This window comes from Halyomorpha halys, unplaced genomic scaffold, assembly GCF_000696795.3.
Source record: "Halyomorpha halys isolate HHAL.00 unplaced genomic scaffold, Hhal_1.1 Scaffold320.1, whole genome shotgun sequence".
Lineage (NCBI taxonomy): Eukaryota > Metazoa > Arthropoda > Insecta > Hemiptera > Pentatomidae > Halyomorpha > Halyomorpha halys.
Window position 1 is genome coordinate 703,023 of NW_027116715.1, and position 19,671 is coordinate 722,693.

A 19,671-nucleotide genomic window follows, 5' to 3' on the forward strand; every position below is an offset into this window, starting at 1 on the left:
TATATATATACATTAATGCACTTGTTTTTCATTCGCAATTTTTAAAATGCAATATTTGGCATTTTTAGATTCATTTTGGTAAATAAAGAGTTTTTCTCATTATGGCACCTAATCCTGGTACAATTCAATATAATCTATATTTTTCCTGTACTGAAGGGAAAGCAAGATATACACTATACATCATAAAAGGTATCATAAATAATGCTCAATGGCAAAATGTTTTCTGATACACTTTAATTTACATGGGGATTGTCATGATCTTGAACCATCTTGGTGACAGAGATATCAAGATGTATAATTTAACCAAATTTGCTTAATTTTTTTTTTATTTATTAAAAAAATTGTGTCATATCAATTGAAATGTTATAACAATATTTTTTTCTGAACTATACTCAGTTAACTTAATTAAAAAACACGTAAGTATAAAATGTACCAAGAGGGTTCTCCCTCACAACAAAAAATTACAAAAGCACTGTCATAAATGATGATATTTTACAGTGTTGTTATAAACTTAATTATTATTTCACTATTTTTATCAAATAAATTTCAATAATTTTCCATGTTAAAATTTGTTATTAAGGACAACAATGTAAGTGCTATAAAATAATGAGCATGATATTTAAAGTAATTTGTTAATGTTTTAATTTCATATATCACTCATTTTATCATCATAAACAAGAATTTTGTGAAATTACATACATATAATACAGCTAGAGAGTTAGGTCCTCTAAGAAATTAGGTTTTAATTTAATAAAAAGATTGTTTTTTTGTTTTTTTAATATTTACATTAATGTTGGCCATAAAAATATGCTCTGTTACAACAATATATCATTTTAGTTTTTTTCTATGCAAATGAAATTATGTTTATTTCATATATTGATTTATTTTAAAGACATCTTCGGACTAACACTTAATCTTAACATCCATTCTTTTGAAATAACTTGTAACTCCATTAGCATAGGCACATCTCATTATAAAATATAAATACATAGATAAATATATATCTCAGTTAAAGGAATAGTACACACTCTCTAATAGATTGCACATATACCCAAAGAAATATTAATAAAATACATGAAAAAGATAATAACTACTCGAACAAAGTAGTATGAAAGACAGAAGTGTTCCATTAAAACAATGAGAAAAATTGTAAATAGGTCTTTGAAATGTACAAAAAATCATTAAAAAATAATATAATAAAATAGAAATAGATACATTAAAATTAAAATATATTTATGAAGATAAATTTTCTGCTATATTTTAGGAGTATATCATTTAACATTTATTTACAATTTTTACAATGTTTATCTTAGTAGTAACTAAGTTTAACTAATGCATTTTTTTGTTTGTTTTTTATTTAAAATTTTTCAATTTCCAATCGATAAAATAATTATAAAAAAAAAAATTAAAATTTGCATGAATCTATTCAGGTGAATAGTAGTGTGAGGACATTCCAAAATGTTTGTTGAATCAAAGATTTTTTCCCCCATAAATTGTTTAAATAAGGAATTTGAAAGATACTTCTAAAAAGGAAATGTTTGTAGCAAATTCTGCTAACCTGCCATTCAAAACTTGAGTATTCCGTTTAATTAAAACAAAATATCATTACATTCATTCAATGGTTTATTATTTTTTTGCTGAATACTTCTTAAAAATAAAGTAGGTATAGCTAATATTGAAGCATATATTGTAACTTACCATTGAAATTTTGGAATATTGTTAAAAAATGTGTCAGAGTAAGAGGATTCAATGCACATTTTAAAAGAAATCCATTATTTTTTACAAACTATGGAATGTCCTCTATTTACATATTAACAAAACTATGACTTTTGGCTAAATATAAGAGCGCATAATAGAATATATTTTTTAAAAAGATTTATCACTGATCTTGGAAAAATACCTGAACTTTCAACCCCTCCAAAAAAAAAAGACAGAAAAAAACTTTTACTTTGATGACTTTTATCACAACTATTTCCCTCCAATAATTGTTCTATTTATACTCCAAGCAACAAACAAATTTTTCTATCAATTATTATGTTAACTTTATATTAGACCAATATTAATTTTAACACAATTATCCCATTATACTAAGATTACAGTACAAAAAAAAAAAAATAATAAAAAAAAAGACAACACACCAGTCAACTTCACTAAAAGAGATCTCTTAAAAAACAGTCAATAAATTTTTATGTATAAAATTTTAAATATAAATATCAAACACTCCTCACAATCTAGTATTAAAATGGACACAGCGACCACTTTGACGATACAAATTTATAACTACAAATTGTTAATCAAGGGGTATTGTTTCTTTCTAACCATCAACTAATTTTTTTTCCCATTTTTTTATTTGGTAAATTATGGCAATTATTTTTTCTCACATAATTTTATGAGATCATTTATTCAATTTTTGTTTTAATAAACTAGCAACCACTAAAAAATGCTGAAACTATTGTTCAACTTTCTTAAAGTCTTTGATAATCTTTTCTTTTTAACATAAGAATCAATTTTCAATTTGTTTATCTAGGATAGAATATTTTCACACCTCAGGAATACAAATTTGAGATTTTCTAAACACATGAGTATGAATTAATTGAAGTTATAATTTACAAAAGCATAGTGGAGAGATGCATTTGTCATTGTTGACAACTGAACTAATCACATATTTATACAGTGAGTCAATTTAATTACAGAATGAAATAAGATATTTTATTTTTCTTTAAATCTTAAAATAAACATGGCTGAAAAACTTAATACTAAACAATAGCACACCATTTGAGCTTATATGACAAGACAATCAATGACTTTTAATTTCATATATATGGTTACAGAAATCTAGATTATTTCTTTACATTGATCTGAAACATTTTCACTTTTTCATGCTTCAATTCCTGATTTTTTGTTAGGTACTTAATACCTACTGTAAGAAGCAAAGTGTTACATCTATTTCTAAGCTAACAAATATACAGTTTTATTATAAATGCAATGCATGAACTGTATATTTATTTTTTAATTTGGAGGGGATAATGACCAATGGAATGGTTCAGTATTATAATTATATATAAAACAGAATTTATGAAGAGGTAGTTGTAACTGATAGTTTTTATATCACATATAATGAATGATTTAAGCTGTTTCGAAACAGCACTTTAAAAAGTTTAGATAGATAAAAAGCTGTGATCATAGAATTGTAGTGGAGCATACAATTGTAAATAATTTGTGTGAGTACAAAACTACAATAAATATTTGAATATATTTATTGAATGAAGTCTTTTAAAATCGAGGTAAACATATGTATATCAGATGTAACAATCATGCTTTCCAAACTAACACAGCTGCTAGGGAGGTGATGCAGCTAGTGTTCTTGGTTTATGGAGATCTGCTGGTTGCTCTGGGTCAGGAAGTTGGTCTGGTGCAGACCATCGTCTCTTTCTGTCACTACCTGGTGGGCGTGGTGACAGTGAAATGCATACATCTCCCACCTAAAATATAAAATTCATTTGAAACAATGATTATGGTATTACATGAACTAATATAATTTGTAAACATTCTATAAAACTTAAAAAAATTCAATATTTAGAAAATTCAAATTCAACAGTTTGATATTGAATGATACATCAAGAAGTGTGATACTAAGATAAAATAAAATAAATCAGATCAATTAAATAAATTTTAACAAATTTAATTAATTATAAATTATAATTAGGTCATTTTTGGAAGATTTTAATTTCCTTGAGTCTCTTTAAAAAATAATAAATAACAAACCTGACAATTTTTTGCTATTTCAGAAATCATTTGACATAAAAATAAATGCTGACTGTTGATATAAGGTGTGATAACTGTGTTCAGCATTCATATGATTTATCTTTTTGACTGATGGTGTCTGAATTTGCAAAACGTTAACTGCTTAGTTATTTACAGCTCCCTATTTGAGAAACTCAAAACTTTGTTTCACAATCTTCCAATATCAGCTAATGTTCTCATTAAAAAAAAAAAAAAATAATACTACATAAAAATTTGAACAGTAGAACATTATGCATATAAGGATAAATTGGTATTGAAAAGAAGTATTGGTAAAGAATCATCTGTGGATATGGAGTTTATTTGTCAGTTGATTAAAAAATACAATTTTCCTGGTTGCACTAAAATAGAATAACCCATAAATTAATTTTAAAAAAATGAATAATAAAACTATATCTTTGGAATAGTCATTTTTTTTTTTTAAACAGCAACTGAAAAGTGCTTTAAGGATTATTCTAGGTACCTGAATAAGCATGACAAGAGATAAGGTAACTGGAAACATTTCTGTTTTGGATATATCAGTTTATAATTAGAAATTATTAATATCTTTTTCTTTTTTTTTTTTTTTTTATGAAAAAATAAAAATAATGGAAGAAAAGAGTCAATTAACTATAAGTTGTACTTAGTAATTAGTGCATTAATGTATCTAAATTTCACTCCAATAATCATGCTGCAAACAAAAATTTTTTTGGTTAGCCAAACTTATCATTAGACGTATGAATTTGCTGCTAACTGTCTAAAAGTAATCATTTTATCTATTTTTATAGTGATATTTCGTATTTGAATAAGTAGCAAAACCCGCCATTTTGAGGTATGATGTTTGTAACGGACATTTTTCGCCGTCCTATCTAATCAAAGCAAAAGAATCATAAGTATAAGACGAAAATATTAAATATAAAATTAATCTTTATTATTTATTTATAATATATTTATAGAATTTATTAATTGTATATATTATTATGATAATATATAGATAAAATACTTAGGTGTATTACATAAGTTTATAATGATTAAATTAAAAATAAAAGTATAAAATCTCATTTTGAATTTCGAAAAACGAAGATTTTCAATTGTAAAAAAAAAAAAATAAATAAAAGAAAGAAAGTTTTTTACATTTCTAATACGAATTTATAATTAAATAATAAAAGACCGCGAATAATTCTGATGCTATCTAGTAGAGTTTGATTTTTGATAGGTAATATTCAGTTTGTGTCCGGTATTAATTTTATATAAATTTCTTCCTTCTAATAGAAAGGGTAAGTTCCTAAGAACTAAATATTCATGTTATTTTGTGCAAGTACTTCCAGAAGAAGCTGCTTTAGAATTCTCTCAAGCTATGGTAAGTAAACTTAATTATCTTTATTGGTTTTGATTTTGGGGCTTTTGACTGAATTTATTATGAAGTATTTCCTCCATATTGGACTTCAAATGAGATGAGTTCATACCGATAGTCTAAATAAAAATACCATAATAAAACTTAAGTTTCAGATAAATAGATTTATTTAAGATGAAATTTAAATTTGAAAGACAGGTTCCTGGTCTATTTTCAAGTATTATTCTTTGGTATTGATATATTTTGAACAAGTAGTCTGGTTTGAAGTCCAATTCCTTGAGGTAGTTGAAATTAATTCAATGTTCAACAGAATTATTAGTATTCTTTTCTTTTAAGTTATTCTACTTCAAATTACTGGAATTGTTTGCTTTTTGAATTGAAGCAATATTTGAATGGTTTTTAAATCTCTTAAATAAAATATTTTAATGTCATATAGGTACTAAATAGAGAATATCTATATTTAAAAAAATAAAACCTTAGTCAAAATCAAAACCAATATAACTTTTTTTAATCATTTCAATTTATGTTATAAACTATTGTGCAGGAAAAGTAAATTTCTCCAACTTTCTAATTTTCTATTCAAAATAGGATATTGAAATTTTCTGAAAAATATTACTTATGCAAGATTTACAATTAAAACATATAAGGACTGTTCAATATACAGGAATGAGAAATTTACAAAATTTTGACAGAGTCAATTTGTGAGTTTTGTCACGTACAAAAATTGGTTAGTTGTTATGATTAAAATTTATCATAATTTATATTAGAAATGTTATCACATACTCCTTTTCGTCTCTCTATTGAGCTAAGATCCAAGTGAACAAATTTATTCGATGGATACATTGTTAGATTAGTTTAATTTAGAAAATGAATTAATGAAGTGCTTTATGAATTAGAATGGTTTCAATAAGAGTAGGATTGTAGATACTCAAATCTACTCCGAGTTGAGCAGATTTAAATAGTTTGGCTTACACCACGTGAAGTTGATAATTGTCTTGAATTATTTACATACATACTCTATAATTTAAAGAGAAATATATACTCATAAATGAAGAGAATATATTTATAAATAACATAATATATAATATATTTTTATGAAAATGGTTCATATTTTAGTAATTTTATTTCAAAATAATAAGAAAAAAATATAAATATTGAAAATTTGTGTAACAACTACATTTTTCTCTTTAAAAAATGCAATGTTTTTTTGTTCTTATTAATAATACTTAAGACAATAATAAAATTAGATTTAATTATTAAGTTGTAACGAAATTAAAGTTTAATAATAACAATAATGTTTAGTGTCACTACTGTTTCTGGTTCTGGGTTTTTCTAATTTTTTTCATCCATAGAATGGATAATTAATTTTTAAACCACTAATAATGTAGTTGACGTAGTATACGAATAAATCTGGGCCCTGTTTCATAATAAAATCTAATATAATTAGTTCATAAATACAAGTATACAAAGCACTATCACTAATGTTTGTAGTATTATGATGGGATAATAGAGTTAAAAAGTACAAAAGAACAATTTAGCTCTGAACAATTCATAAATATCATACCAGGTACTGACTACAAACTAATAGTGTTACTTTGTACTTTATTATGAAACAAGGCCTTGATAGTTAATTAGTTTTTTTAATTTGATCAAAGTCTCTTACAACTTTGTGGCTTTGAAAAAAATGGTAGAAGTCAATACTGAACTTATTTAGAGATTTTCCACCAATTTTTAAGATACTGAGCTAGGAGATAAGAAATTTTATTCAAACGGAAAAAAATTAAAAAAGATTTCTACCATAAAGGTCAATTACAGGGTCACAATATTGAGGTCATCAGTATGCGATTTTTTAGTCAATAACATTAAATCCTAAATTAGAAAAACTTAATTTGATATCGAATTCAAAATTGAATAATTAATCAAGTTATCTATGTCTGAGACTTATTGGTCCCGATATCATACTTTTATTTAGGATTTGGTTTAAATCATTAGTATCATACAGTATTTAGCGCATTCATCAAAGATCCTGAAAGATTAAGACGATAGCCTTAAATTACCTGTTGTCTATCTTTGTAATATATTAGATCTGGTACGGTCATTATTTATGAACCAAATGTGGTTAATAGTTATTTATAAGATAAATGTCTGGAAAAGCCTGCATAGCCTCTTTAGGATTTACCAGTTAAGTATCTTTCTGGTTCAGAAAATTATCATAAAGGCTATGAGCAAAGAGATACAGCTGAACCGTCAAAAAAATCAAAACTTCTCTCATTCCATAAGATAATATAATAAAGAATATCAAGGTAGTAACTGATGAGGCATGCCTAGTTTTATTTTAGTGATGCTGATTTTTTCTCATCTTTTTTTTTTTTTAATCAAAATAGATACTTCTTCGGTGATGTTTAAACTTGTAAAATCCCAGTTTTGTCTTTTCAATTAAACATGAAAGAAGAAAATGGCATTTCTGATGACATATTGATATATATGGGTATGCAACATTTAAAATACTATTATCATGAATATGTTTTCAGTAATCCTAATTTTTATCAAAATATCTGCAATTTAATGAATTGCAACTAAACAGATAACCTCATTATCAATTTTGATACCAAGAGATAAAATGTTAATAATCTCAGAAGTCTAGTTTCATGAACATTTTAGAAATGTTTATATTTGGATGTTTTTCTTTAAATTCACAATTGTGTATAATCTCTGCATACATTATAAGTAGTAAATTTGTAATAACTAATCTAAACTTTTTTTTTTTAAATTTATATATTTGAATAAAATAAAATTTTTGATTGTTCTTAATTGACTAATTTCATGGGTTGATTAAAAAATAATTTCACAATATTCTCATCTAAAGGTATACGGATAGTGCCAAATTAAGAAAAATATCTAATAATTGTTGATAATTTAATTTAATAATAAACAATTAGTCACTTTCATATCTAAATTAATTTTATGAACTATCTTAAATTAATCATATGTGTTCTAAACAAAAAATAAAAAAATATATAAAAATTAGAATTAATGACCATGAAAATTAGCTGTAACTTTATATTTTTTGTTAAATTAGAATTGAGAATATTGATCAAAGACTTTACTGATTTTTTATTTTTTATTTTAGCCAATAAACTATACGTATTCTAAATATTTCTTAATCAATTAAATTATTATGATATGATTGATGTTATTTTTGGTTGATAGAGTTTAATGTTGAATGACTAAGTGAGTTTGAATGTTTACTATGTGTATCATGTTAGAATAGTCATCTTTAAAAGATTAAAAGGCTAGAATTTAATTCCAGATAAACAGTTAATGAGGATTAAAAACAATTTATATTATTAGAGGAAGATAGTCGGGGTGGCGGTCAATAAAGGTATCAAAATAGTAAAAGAAAACTATTTATTTTTAACCAACATTAACAATAAGTACCAACCTCAGTTGACAGCAGAACTTCATTCTTATTAGCCCTAGCAAAGCTCTGCAAAGTGGGACGAAACGTTGGTTAACAATAAATAGTTTTCTTTTACTATTTTGATACCTTTATTGACCGCTACCCAGACAATCTTCCTTCAATCCACTTCATACAGTCAACCATCTTCTTCCAATTTATATTATTGTACAAGAGACTTTTATTTAAATAATTTTGTACATTTACCTCTGCTCAGGGCCTCGGCACTTGTATTTATTTTTAAAAAAAAATCTAAAAATATCTCTTCTCATTCAATTCATCAAAACCGAAAGTATTAAATTATTTGTAGAGCTGTATAAATGTCATACATAAGAAATCGCAGAGCTCGATTTGGAGTACATATGTATACATATTAAATCTTAATTCGGTTAACTTCTCATGTTCAACACCTATAGGCCCGATTTTACTTTTCTGTAATCACGGAGTTGTACTTCATTTTTTGAGTTTGTTAATGGGTTGAGTTGAGTTAATGGGTTTCATCCATTAAACATGGATAGGAACCAGATTGAAGATTTAGGAAAATAAAGGAAATATTTATATACTAAAATAACTCCTTTATTGATTATTATGTTTTGAATGATACATTACTGTTATTAAATTACTTTCATGTAAACTATCATATTTATATATATTTTTGAGGAAATGAACATTTAAGAATTTTTATTTGATGAAGTTGGTTAGTTTTAGTGATTTTTATGTGAAAACCATTGATTTCATTTGCGCCATAACTTTACTGGTATTGTTAAGGAGCATTTTTGATTAAACAATATTGCTATTATACTTGCATTAAAAGAATATTATTTAAGTAAATATTACCTGAAGAAGATGACATTTAAGACCATAAGTGGCCATAGTCTGTTCCGGTCTACAAGAAGCCCATCCTTGCCCATAGACAAAGTAAGGGTGGTCTACAGAAGATTCTACTTCCACCTGAAAGAATAAATAAAAATAATCGTTACCAATTGAATAAATTGAATGAGAGAATATTTTTGTAATAAAATATATGCATATAAACATATACAGTTACAGAAATCTCTTAGTAATGTTTAAAATGAGAATTCTCCACTCGTAATGAAGTCTATATCTGTTTGTTTTACAAAGTCAAGTCTAGTAATAACTGTACTTTTTAATGAACAATCGTAATTGTTATTTATTGTTTGAATCATATTTAACCAACTGCAACATTTTAATTTATTACTAGGTAGTAAAAGTTGACAAACATTTTTATAGATTGCTGTAAAACGCAAAAGTAGTGGGTGGGAAATTACAAGTTTATCTCTCAAATGGCCAATTTTCGGGAGGTAATCAAACTTTGAAATTGCTCCCCTGAAAAGTTGGAATATTTGAGCCTTCCGCTCATTCATTATGGCAACATAATTATTATTCCCAATATTGAGTGTTTTAAGCCAGGATCTGAAACCTCAATTATATGTTTGGTAAATATATATATTTTAAATGGTGTAAATTATTGTAAATGACAATGTATTTGGATAATTGTATTTAATTATTTTTCATCATAAAATAGATTAATGACCTAGAAGAAATCATAAGACTGTTATATAATAAATAACCAAAATATATATATAAGTAATTAATGAATAAAAGTAAACATAATAGGAGTTTAAAGTGTTATATCAGTCCTGATATTGTTACTATAATTAAAGATATACTAAATCGGTCTTTTGCAAAGGATGAAGGACTGAATATCAAGATGCTTCATGGAGAAAGCAGAAAGCGAGAAAAATTGTATTGTACTGATAAGAAGAAATGGAAGTGACCTATGAACCTATGTGTTAGGTAACAGGGGACTGGATTCAGCATAGAATAATCAAACAGGAGAGATCGTTCATTCATGGAAATAGTACCTTTGAAGCTAGTTAGCTTTTTAATCTTACATTCGAACTTATCTTTATAAATTCATAATTAGTTTTATTTACTAGATGGGTGGTATTATCCTTTATAGTGGTATTTTATTTTGAAAAAATGTTAACTACTGATTGTAGAATCAATCTCTCAAATAAAATTTCTTTAAAGATGAAAATATTTTTCGATACCATGATATTTTAGTACCGTTGAGTTCAGATATTATTTGTGCAATTTTCTTTAATTTAAGTGATAAATCACAATGGAATTTATTATTCCAATAATAGAACACTATTTTAAGGATATGTAAATCATCAATCATGATAGTTTATAAGTATAACATTTTTAAAAAAAAAGTATCCCCAACAAAAAAAATCTTCATTAACTTATAAAGTAAATTAATCAGGTAAAAAATTATTTACATGCAGTTTCCGATGGTACCGAAGCAGGTTTCTTTTCAAGGGCTGATATAATGTAATACCTAGATATGAATACATACTGTAATGCAGTCAATATCTTCAATAATCGGTATGTTACATGATAAATTGAAAAAAAAAAAAATTAATAGTAAATAGAATAATAGAGGTGGTTACTAATTTTTTCATTTTTTTTTTTTTTAGCCATTTTGTATTTAAATACAATTTTTTGTTTCATAAATATTAATATGTACAATAAATATTAAATTGCTTCAGGATATACCATTATTTTTTTCTTTGCTACTTATTATTACGCATGAGCTATGTTTTACATTTTGGTAAAAAAATAAACTAAAGGAAAAAAAAATCAAAACAGTTGTGGACAAATTAGTTATTTGTACGTACTTGGTAGTGCATTTTCAAATTTCTTATCTATAAAAGTCTTTTTTAATTTTTTTTTTTTTTTTACCAATCTTATAACGTTTACTAGTAAAATTTATTTTCTGATGGATCATTTTCTTATTAAATGATAAAAATAAACTATTTTTTTATTTGTTCAATATATGCTCATTGTCATTTTTTAAAATAAAATTTTTATTCACATTAGTTCTCCCTCGATGCCAACTATGCAGACGTTTGTTATAAAATATCTATGACGTAAAAGGGTGTAAAGTTTTTTGAAGACAGGGTGTACGCTATAAAATATAAAGACGAAGACATCGGTGCGAACCACGGGTTACCCGTTCACCTGTAAGAGCCTTTGGCGGCGGACGTCGGTAGTGTCTATAAATATTGTATGGTCAGACACTTTTTAAAACCAAAGGGGCTTGTAAGGCGAGAAGCATTTTCTAATTTTTAAGAAAAAAAATTATAAAATAATATCAGTCTATAGATATTTAGAGGTAATTAGACAAAATGGATTATTAGATTGCTCCCACTATATTCCATTTTATAATGATTCAGAAGGACACCTAGGATCAAGCCTCATACCTCTTTAAAGAAGCGAAGGCCAATCTACTACGATATAGTATTATAATTCTTGGGAGGTTGGTACATATAGTGGTACATAAGAATTACTTTTATTACTTGGTACATAAGAAATTATGACTTACAGCAAGAAACAATCTGGTAAGTGAGAAACATTCATAGAAACAGGACCAGATAACCTTTAAAATTCACTTTTGTTCTATAATTTTTGTCAGATTTCCCAGACACAAAATGTTTTTATAAATGTACATTTTAGCTGTATTAAATAAAGTATATACCGTTAAAGTTAACTGACAATATATTATAACAATGTATTTATACCTGATTGATAGAATTTTTAAATCAACAATCTTAAAACTAATGTTAATTATTGATTTAAAAGGTTAGGAAAATTCTTAAATTCATTAAATCACGGAAAAAATAAATATTTATCTGTTAAGTGTTCTACCGTACGATAGATGCATCACAAGCGCTTGCCTAAACATCCTTTGATTTATGTCCAAAAACAGACCCTTGACGGTTCGGAAAAAAGTCAGACCAACTTTTACTATCCAATCCAAATAACGATCAAAACCCTTCCCCATGTGCGAATTTTCCAAATTTTTAGCACCTACAACTATTTTGGACATTTACTCACTTTTACCCTCATTAGAACTATTACAGTTTGCGGTCAACTAGATGTAATTTTTCCGAATCCTTTAAGTATTTTTAGATCAAAATGCTATTTTTTAATCCACGTAGCTGCTATGTTATGCTAATGAGACTGTACCTAATCCAGGTTCATAAGGTTTTACCGAGTGTCATGTTTTTTTTTTTACTTCGAAACAAACAATATAATGAATAAAATTAAAAAAAACAATTATTAATTATTTTTCTGAATACCTTGCCCATTAGATACAGTTTCCTTTGTTCGTGGCGTAATTTGCAGGAACGTTTCTAGAAATAAATACTGAGATGGGGAGGAAATCTAAAATTTCCTAACAAATTTATTTGTATTTCCCAACTTTACTTGTTTGATGTTCTTTGAAATTTATCCTTTTCCTGATCATTTTTGAAAAACTGAAGTCTCTCAATAGCGTCTATACGCAGTTTTGATTATAATAACATCTTTTAGTAATGTTTTACTACAATTTCCAACTTTGCGGGTTTACCGACTATTGGAGTGGGGGATGCGGCTTCTTTTCCCACTTCACCCTTTATCGATGTCCCTGATTACAGAAGTGACAATAGCAAACGAATGTATTCCAAATAAGACATGCACTAAACTGGAGTTAGATAGAGAAAGGAAGTCGATTTTGAAATACTGCTGCATCAGTTATGTTTCAGTTCATAAGCAAACCTTCTATCTTTTAAATTAAGCTACTTATTTTACAATGACGAATAGAAATCTAAATTAAAATTTAGTTGTTGTTAGTTATCATTAAGGTTTTTAGATATTAAAATAAAAGATTTAGCCTTGGAAAAATTCTTAAAATAGTTAATTGAATATTTAATAAACTCGGCGATATTGCAATCTTATCACGTGAACCCCTGCTTCACATCTGCTTAATCATAGCAATTTCCCAAGCGTTGCGTCTATATAACCAGTACTCCCCTTCCAATCAACCTATCCATCAAAATGCAGTAAATATGTCACCATGATATGGTAAATAAATTTCTTCCGTAAACTTTTTTTTTTTTTTCGTTGTTCGTTTTCAAAAAAGTTCAACTTTCAACTGAGCTAAAGTATTTTAATAAGCTTATTCTTCTTATAATAATCTTCCATCATTGTATGTATAAATTTAAATAATGTTTTATTTCTTATACACTTAACTAAAAAATATTGCTTTTATTTGTTATTTTGTCTATTTACTAAAATATATCATGGATTTTTTTTTTTTTTTTGTAATTTTTATAGCCAGAAAATAATTCTTTAGTTATATCAATCGGAATAATTTTCTAGTAGTGTTATATACATATACTTAGGATTTTTAACATTTTTTTAATAACATTGGGGACCTACAAGCAGCTTATACTCAAAACTGTCATGAATTAGTTTTTGACTGAATATTGTGGACTCATAAGTAATTACAAGCAGCAATGATGGAAAAATTAAAAAAAAAAAAATGTCGTTAATTACACAAATTGAGGATTGGAAATTATTGACAATATCCCTAGTTGAGAATAATAGTATCGAAACTAAGAAAAAAACTATATTCTAGTTAAGACAACCAGAAGACACAAGATTAACTCCTCTTTTTCGTTTAGAAGTGGCGAAAGTTTATTTCAACATTTCACCTTCATAGTGGAATTTACTCCATGAAGAGACCATAACGTTTCTTTAAACTGGAAACAGTTTTAGTCAAGCGTCTAGTAGTAATGTCTAGTAAACTAGCTAAAACGTAAAGGATAAAATAAAAGCTAGTTGTATTCGATTTAATTCTTTTTAAACATTTTTTTCTTCTTTTGATGGATTTCGACTTAAACCACCATAATTCTCATCTGGCAATATGACTGTCCGGCTTTGGAAGATTGAATTTGTTAATCAGGGAACGTCGTTCGATTTCATACAATAAAGGAAAGGGGTTTAAAAGAGTGAATAATTTCCTTTCGTAAAACATATTAATTGAAATACTAATAATAAATTTTAATTACATTTTAAAAATAATGATTGTTTCTAGTATGATTAATTGAGTGACAGTAACAAGACCATGAATATTTTTATTTATTTTATTTTTTTGAACATATAATAAAAAAGAAATCTTAATTAATAGTCAGGTAGAGAACAAAAGAATGAATGGATCATTGAGGCGGGTTGGTCGATATGGCTGGTTCTTAATTCATCCCTCCTCGCCCATTCAGTCTCCTCCCGCAGCCTTCTAAATATTTCTGTTATGAATGTATGTCTGGGTGCCCTTGCAATAAAATATGATAGATTATCTATTAGATATTCCCTGTCGAATCAATACACTTTTGAACCTTACCATCTCAGATTCTCTTCAAATTATGAACATATATTGTATAGTATAGTTATATAATAGAAAAACTATGAAAATATTTTAAGTCTAGTAGTTTTTGAATTACACAGCTTTTAAGCTCATGAATGGGCTAAAAACAGAGAACAATAGGTTTTATAATTGCTGTGGAAGCTTTCCTAATTTAGCAAGAGATATGGGATAGGTTTAATTTGACAGAATATTCCATGCCCATTCATATCACATGCAACATTATTGAGGTTAAGGTAAGTTAACATTTCTTTAAACTCAATTTAAAATTTTTATTTTATTTTCTTAGATAATTTAAATTTATTACTTCAATAGGTTGTTTTGATGAAAATCACAGGGCAAAATATAAATGTGGGACGGAAATGGTTTCAATGTAACAAAAATTAAGAACTACAGGGAATAAGAATGTTTTTTATTTATTGTAATTTACAACTGTACAAAAAAAAAAAAAATAAATACAACAAGTAAATATGTGGAATGTTTCAAACACTTAAAATCTTGGGAAGGAACCAGCTAATGGTGGTACTTCAAAGATTAATTTAAATCCAATATGTATTTTGTAAATTTTCTCTAGAGTTTTCCATGGAAACCCACTTTATCTATATAAAAAGAATAGATACCAGGTTCATATGTTTAAAAACGGAATAAATTGTTAAATCGACTGTTTTTTTTTTGTTTTTTTTTTGTTAAGGGTATTTCTGAATTGTAAACATAGCATTTGATATATGTGATTTTTGAATGTTTTCAAAATTCTTATAAATCGTTTCAAAAAAGTTGAACATATTTCGTTCCCTGCTAACTCATCCAAAGAGTTCTTTTATAATTACCAAAAACGTGAAAAAATATACTGCTTGTCTTTGGTCTTATTTGTAAATCATTTCAGGTTCTCTTAATTTGAATGATTACTTGAAAATTAAAAATCTTAATTTAGGATTTAACGGAACGAATTAGTCAAGCGTGGGTTCGGGCAGGCAACACAGCAGTGCTATGTGGGATTGCATACACTATCTACATTTCAATACAGGTTTAACACAACTTTTTAATTAATCATATTTATTCCACATTTTATATATTATAATTCAATATTATATTTGAAGCAATATCTATCAAATTTGATTAATCCTTTGACTAATCCGACGTCTAAAACCCAAAATCAACATAAAAATTATATAATCTTGATTCATGTCCACTCAACAACAAAATAACTTATAATTGACACAGATAACACAATCAATAAAACGAAATAAACGTCTTACATTATTGTCCTGTCATACACAGTTGGAAAATTGTAACATATATGTTTCAGCCGAAGATTTATTCAATTTCACAATGTTAATTGAAAGTTTAAATTACATTTACTACGTTTTAGAACAATGTTTTAAGCTGCAAATTGATAGTTGAATATTTAAATTTCATATAATGTAATAAAACAGGCCTAAATGAAATCGGCGGATTCACAAAAAGGAAAACAAGTTTGGGAAGACTACAAATAAAAGTAGGTTTTTTATATCCTTTTATTCAGTAAGTTTTTATTATATTCTTTCATTATCCTAGCAATAAATTTTCGGAAAATTTCCTTATTGAATATTTCTAATGAGTTTGACGAAAATCTGTGATTTTTCAAAAAAATTAAATTTCTTGACTTTTCCCGGTTTTCTATGTCTGTGGACATTTTTTTTTAAATGAAAATAAGTCAAAACAACACGACTTCAATCAGTAGTTATGAAATCATTATAAAATTTATAAATATTTGTTAAATAAAGCAAAAAAGTTGTTCAGACATCTCTCATTGATTCACCATCAGCGTCTAAGGTTTAGTTTCCTTCATACTATCATAATTAGCCAAGTATGTTTGTATTAATGTGAAGGAGGGGAGGCTTCTGCTTGTGGCCACTTAAAAGTAGGCACAGATCCAAATCCTCTGCAGTTGAGGCTTAACACGTGGATTAAACTTCTAAAACATTCAGAACTTCTCTCAAAGTCGAAGACAAGATTCGCAATTAGGTTCGGGAGTTTAACTACAGTTCTATGTAAACCAGAAAGATTAAGAGATAACAGTGATTAGGTGATAAGCAACTTTTTTTTAAACATTGCTATTTATAAAAATAAAAATGATAACAATAGTTGACTTCCTCAACACCGATTCGTTTGATGAAAAAAATGATAGTTCATGATAGCACAAGAGTCGGGGAAAAAAAAGACAGTTATCTCACACCAATTTTTAATTACTTCAATAAAAACTATGTACAATTACTAGTCAAAATTGATGAGTCTGTCAAGTATAAGTAGGGGGATTAAAAAATGGCGGCTGTTTCAAAACCTTTAAAAACCATTGATTTTTCATTCAGAGCTCTATATCTTAAAAACACAACACTAGAAAATCTAAGAGAACATTATTTAAAGAAGAGTAAATTTTCTGAAATATTAGTCCTAAAAGAACTATTTACGTCAAATAGTTCTCTAGATATAGCTCTTTAAAAAGCAAAATTTCTTAAAAATCTACTGAAAGATTAGTAGTTAGTTAATTTATTTTGATAAATCTATATCTCAGGAACTATGTGACGTACAGATGTCTATTAGCACTCAAATTAAAGCTAGTTTAATGGACTATATAGAAGTTTAGACCTTTACCTTCGTAGGAATAGTAGTTTTCATGATATTTGTTAAAATAAATTGATTTATAGTCGTGCGGAAAATAAATTTGATTTATGAAAAACTTTATTTCAGAAACCATTGGACGTACTGATGTCTGCCAGCGCCCAAATTAAAGCTAGTTAAATTTACTACAAAATAGTTAATTCTGTTTATCTTTGTAGAAGTTGTAATTTTTATGTTATTTGACAAAATAAACTCACAAAATATTAATTTCTAGTTCGTATAAAATGTTGGATTTTTGAAAATATATTTCTCTAGATCCATAAGAACACATATGTCAGCCAACACTCAAAAGAAAGGAAATTTAACTTACTATAAAGTTAAAGTAAAGTAGTTTATGACACTTATCTTCGTAGGGGTAGTAGTTTCACATATGAATATAAATTTGGCAAATGAAAATTTGTCGGAACAACTATAAATCAATTTATTTTAGCAAATTTCATGTAAACTATTACTCCTACGAAGATAAACTACATTATAGCTCATTAAAATAGCTTTAATTTGAGTGCTAATAGACATCTTACGTCAAATGGTTTTTGAAATATGAATTTTTCAAAATAAATTCACTAACTACTGATCTTTTAGTACGTCCCATACCACATTTTTATGAAATGTTGCTTTTTAAAAAGCTTTATTTCGAAAACTATTTAACGTAAATAACTCTATTAGGGCTCATATTGTAGGAAATTTACTCTTTTTTAAATGACATAATCTTAGGTTTTCTTGTGTTGTTTCTACTTTTTAAGATATAGAGCTCCGAGTGAAAAATTAGTTTTTTTTTATCGCTTTGAAACAGCCGCCATTTTTTATTCCCCCTAACTATATTTGGCAGACTCATCAATTTTGACTACTAATCACACATAGCTTTCATTAAAGTAATAAAAAATTGGGGTGAGATAACTGCCTCTTTTCTCCTCTTGGGCTTTTGTACTATGGCATTTTGCTACTGAGCAGTTATTTTTTAAACAACAATGTTACTGCTAACATGTTCGTATAAATGCAACTTAATGCCTATACTAAGTCTTACAGGATTACCTAATTTTTCCTTCATGACAGGGAAACAAAACCTTAATGACTCAGCTGTTCACTTTTTTTCTATAGTTAACATTATGTCTCAACTGATTATATTCTCTGTACGGCAAAATCTCCATTACCATATTTTATTCTGCTCAATTGTATTTCCAGAGCTGAGGATCTCATTAATTTGACCATGTGGTCCTTATGAAGATTTCTTAAAGGTTTTCATACCTCTTATATTCACGTAAAAATTATTCCAAATAGTATACTATAACAAAATTTAGTTTGTTGTAAAACATATTTGCATAAGGCTGCAATTAAGTTCTCCAAATATATATTTTTCCAAACCGAAAATTTTCCATATCACTAATTTATTTCATTTGATTGTTGATGATGTATGATTAATAGGTTCGATAATAATTGTTAAGTAGTATAAAACCGAATGCTCGATAGATATACTAAAGATATATTGCCAAATCAATTGACCAAAGAAATGCCAATTGACCTCGTTCAAATCCAAGTGAAGGTCTTTGATCCTATAGCAAGTTAATAAAACCAGCTGCTTATTGTACAATATTGAAAAGGTACAGAATTAATTGAAATATAATTTCCTTTACAGAGTATGATTTCGATAAGGGACTGGATTTATTAATTTTTTTACTAAAGAATCGTTAACTATCGTATTGCTTGTTTGAGTCATCTGATAAGGGTCGACTTCCCAGTTCGCCACCGCTTCCTCTTTCGCCCTGACCAAGTGAGGTATCATCTGCCGATGAATGGGGCGGAGTACTCTCAAAGATTAGGCAGGGCGCTGTCCTGTTATCTCTTCCCAACAATCATCCGATAGCGGAATATCTGATATTGTATTGTCCACTGGGGTCCTCCATGTCCGGTGGGTTTTAAGTTATCTAGAGAATTTATCTTCTCTTGAAATTCTGTAAAAATTATGTTCCTCAAAATATATCTTGGAAGAAGAATTTTCCTGTTTATGTATTCTGTTATACTTACATTACCATATTATTATCTATATATACACTAATTGTTCTTGCTACGCAGAAATTTCCGTTAAACCCCCACATTGGCACTCTCCTCTCACTATATATTTTTTCTATCATTAAAAATATATTATTTATATTT

The 19,671-nt window shown here is 26.9% G+C and overlaps 1 protein-coding gene across 7 annotated transcripts in view; it reads right to left on the minus strand.

The window, feature by feature from the left end:
- Positions 1–759: 759 nt before the first annotated feature.
- Positions 760–19,671, minus strand: part of Atx-1 (Ataxin 1) — a 248,450-nt gene continuing 229,538 nt past the window's right edge. For all 7 annotated transcript variants that reach the window (XM_014421429.2, XM_014421424.2, XM_067053453.1 and 4 more), the window contains 2 exons: positions 9,429–9,542; positions 760–3,482 (listed from right to left, as the gene is read on the minus strand). In XM_014421429.2, the coding sequence (XP_014276915.1) occupies positions 3,339–3,482; positions 9,429–9,542 (258 nt within the window). In that variant the 3' untranslated portion in view covers positions 760–3,338. The remainder of the gene's footprint in view (positions 3,483–9,428; positions 9,543–19,671) is intronic.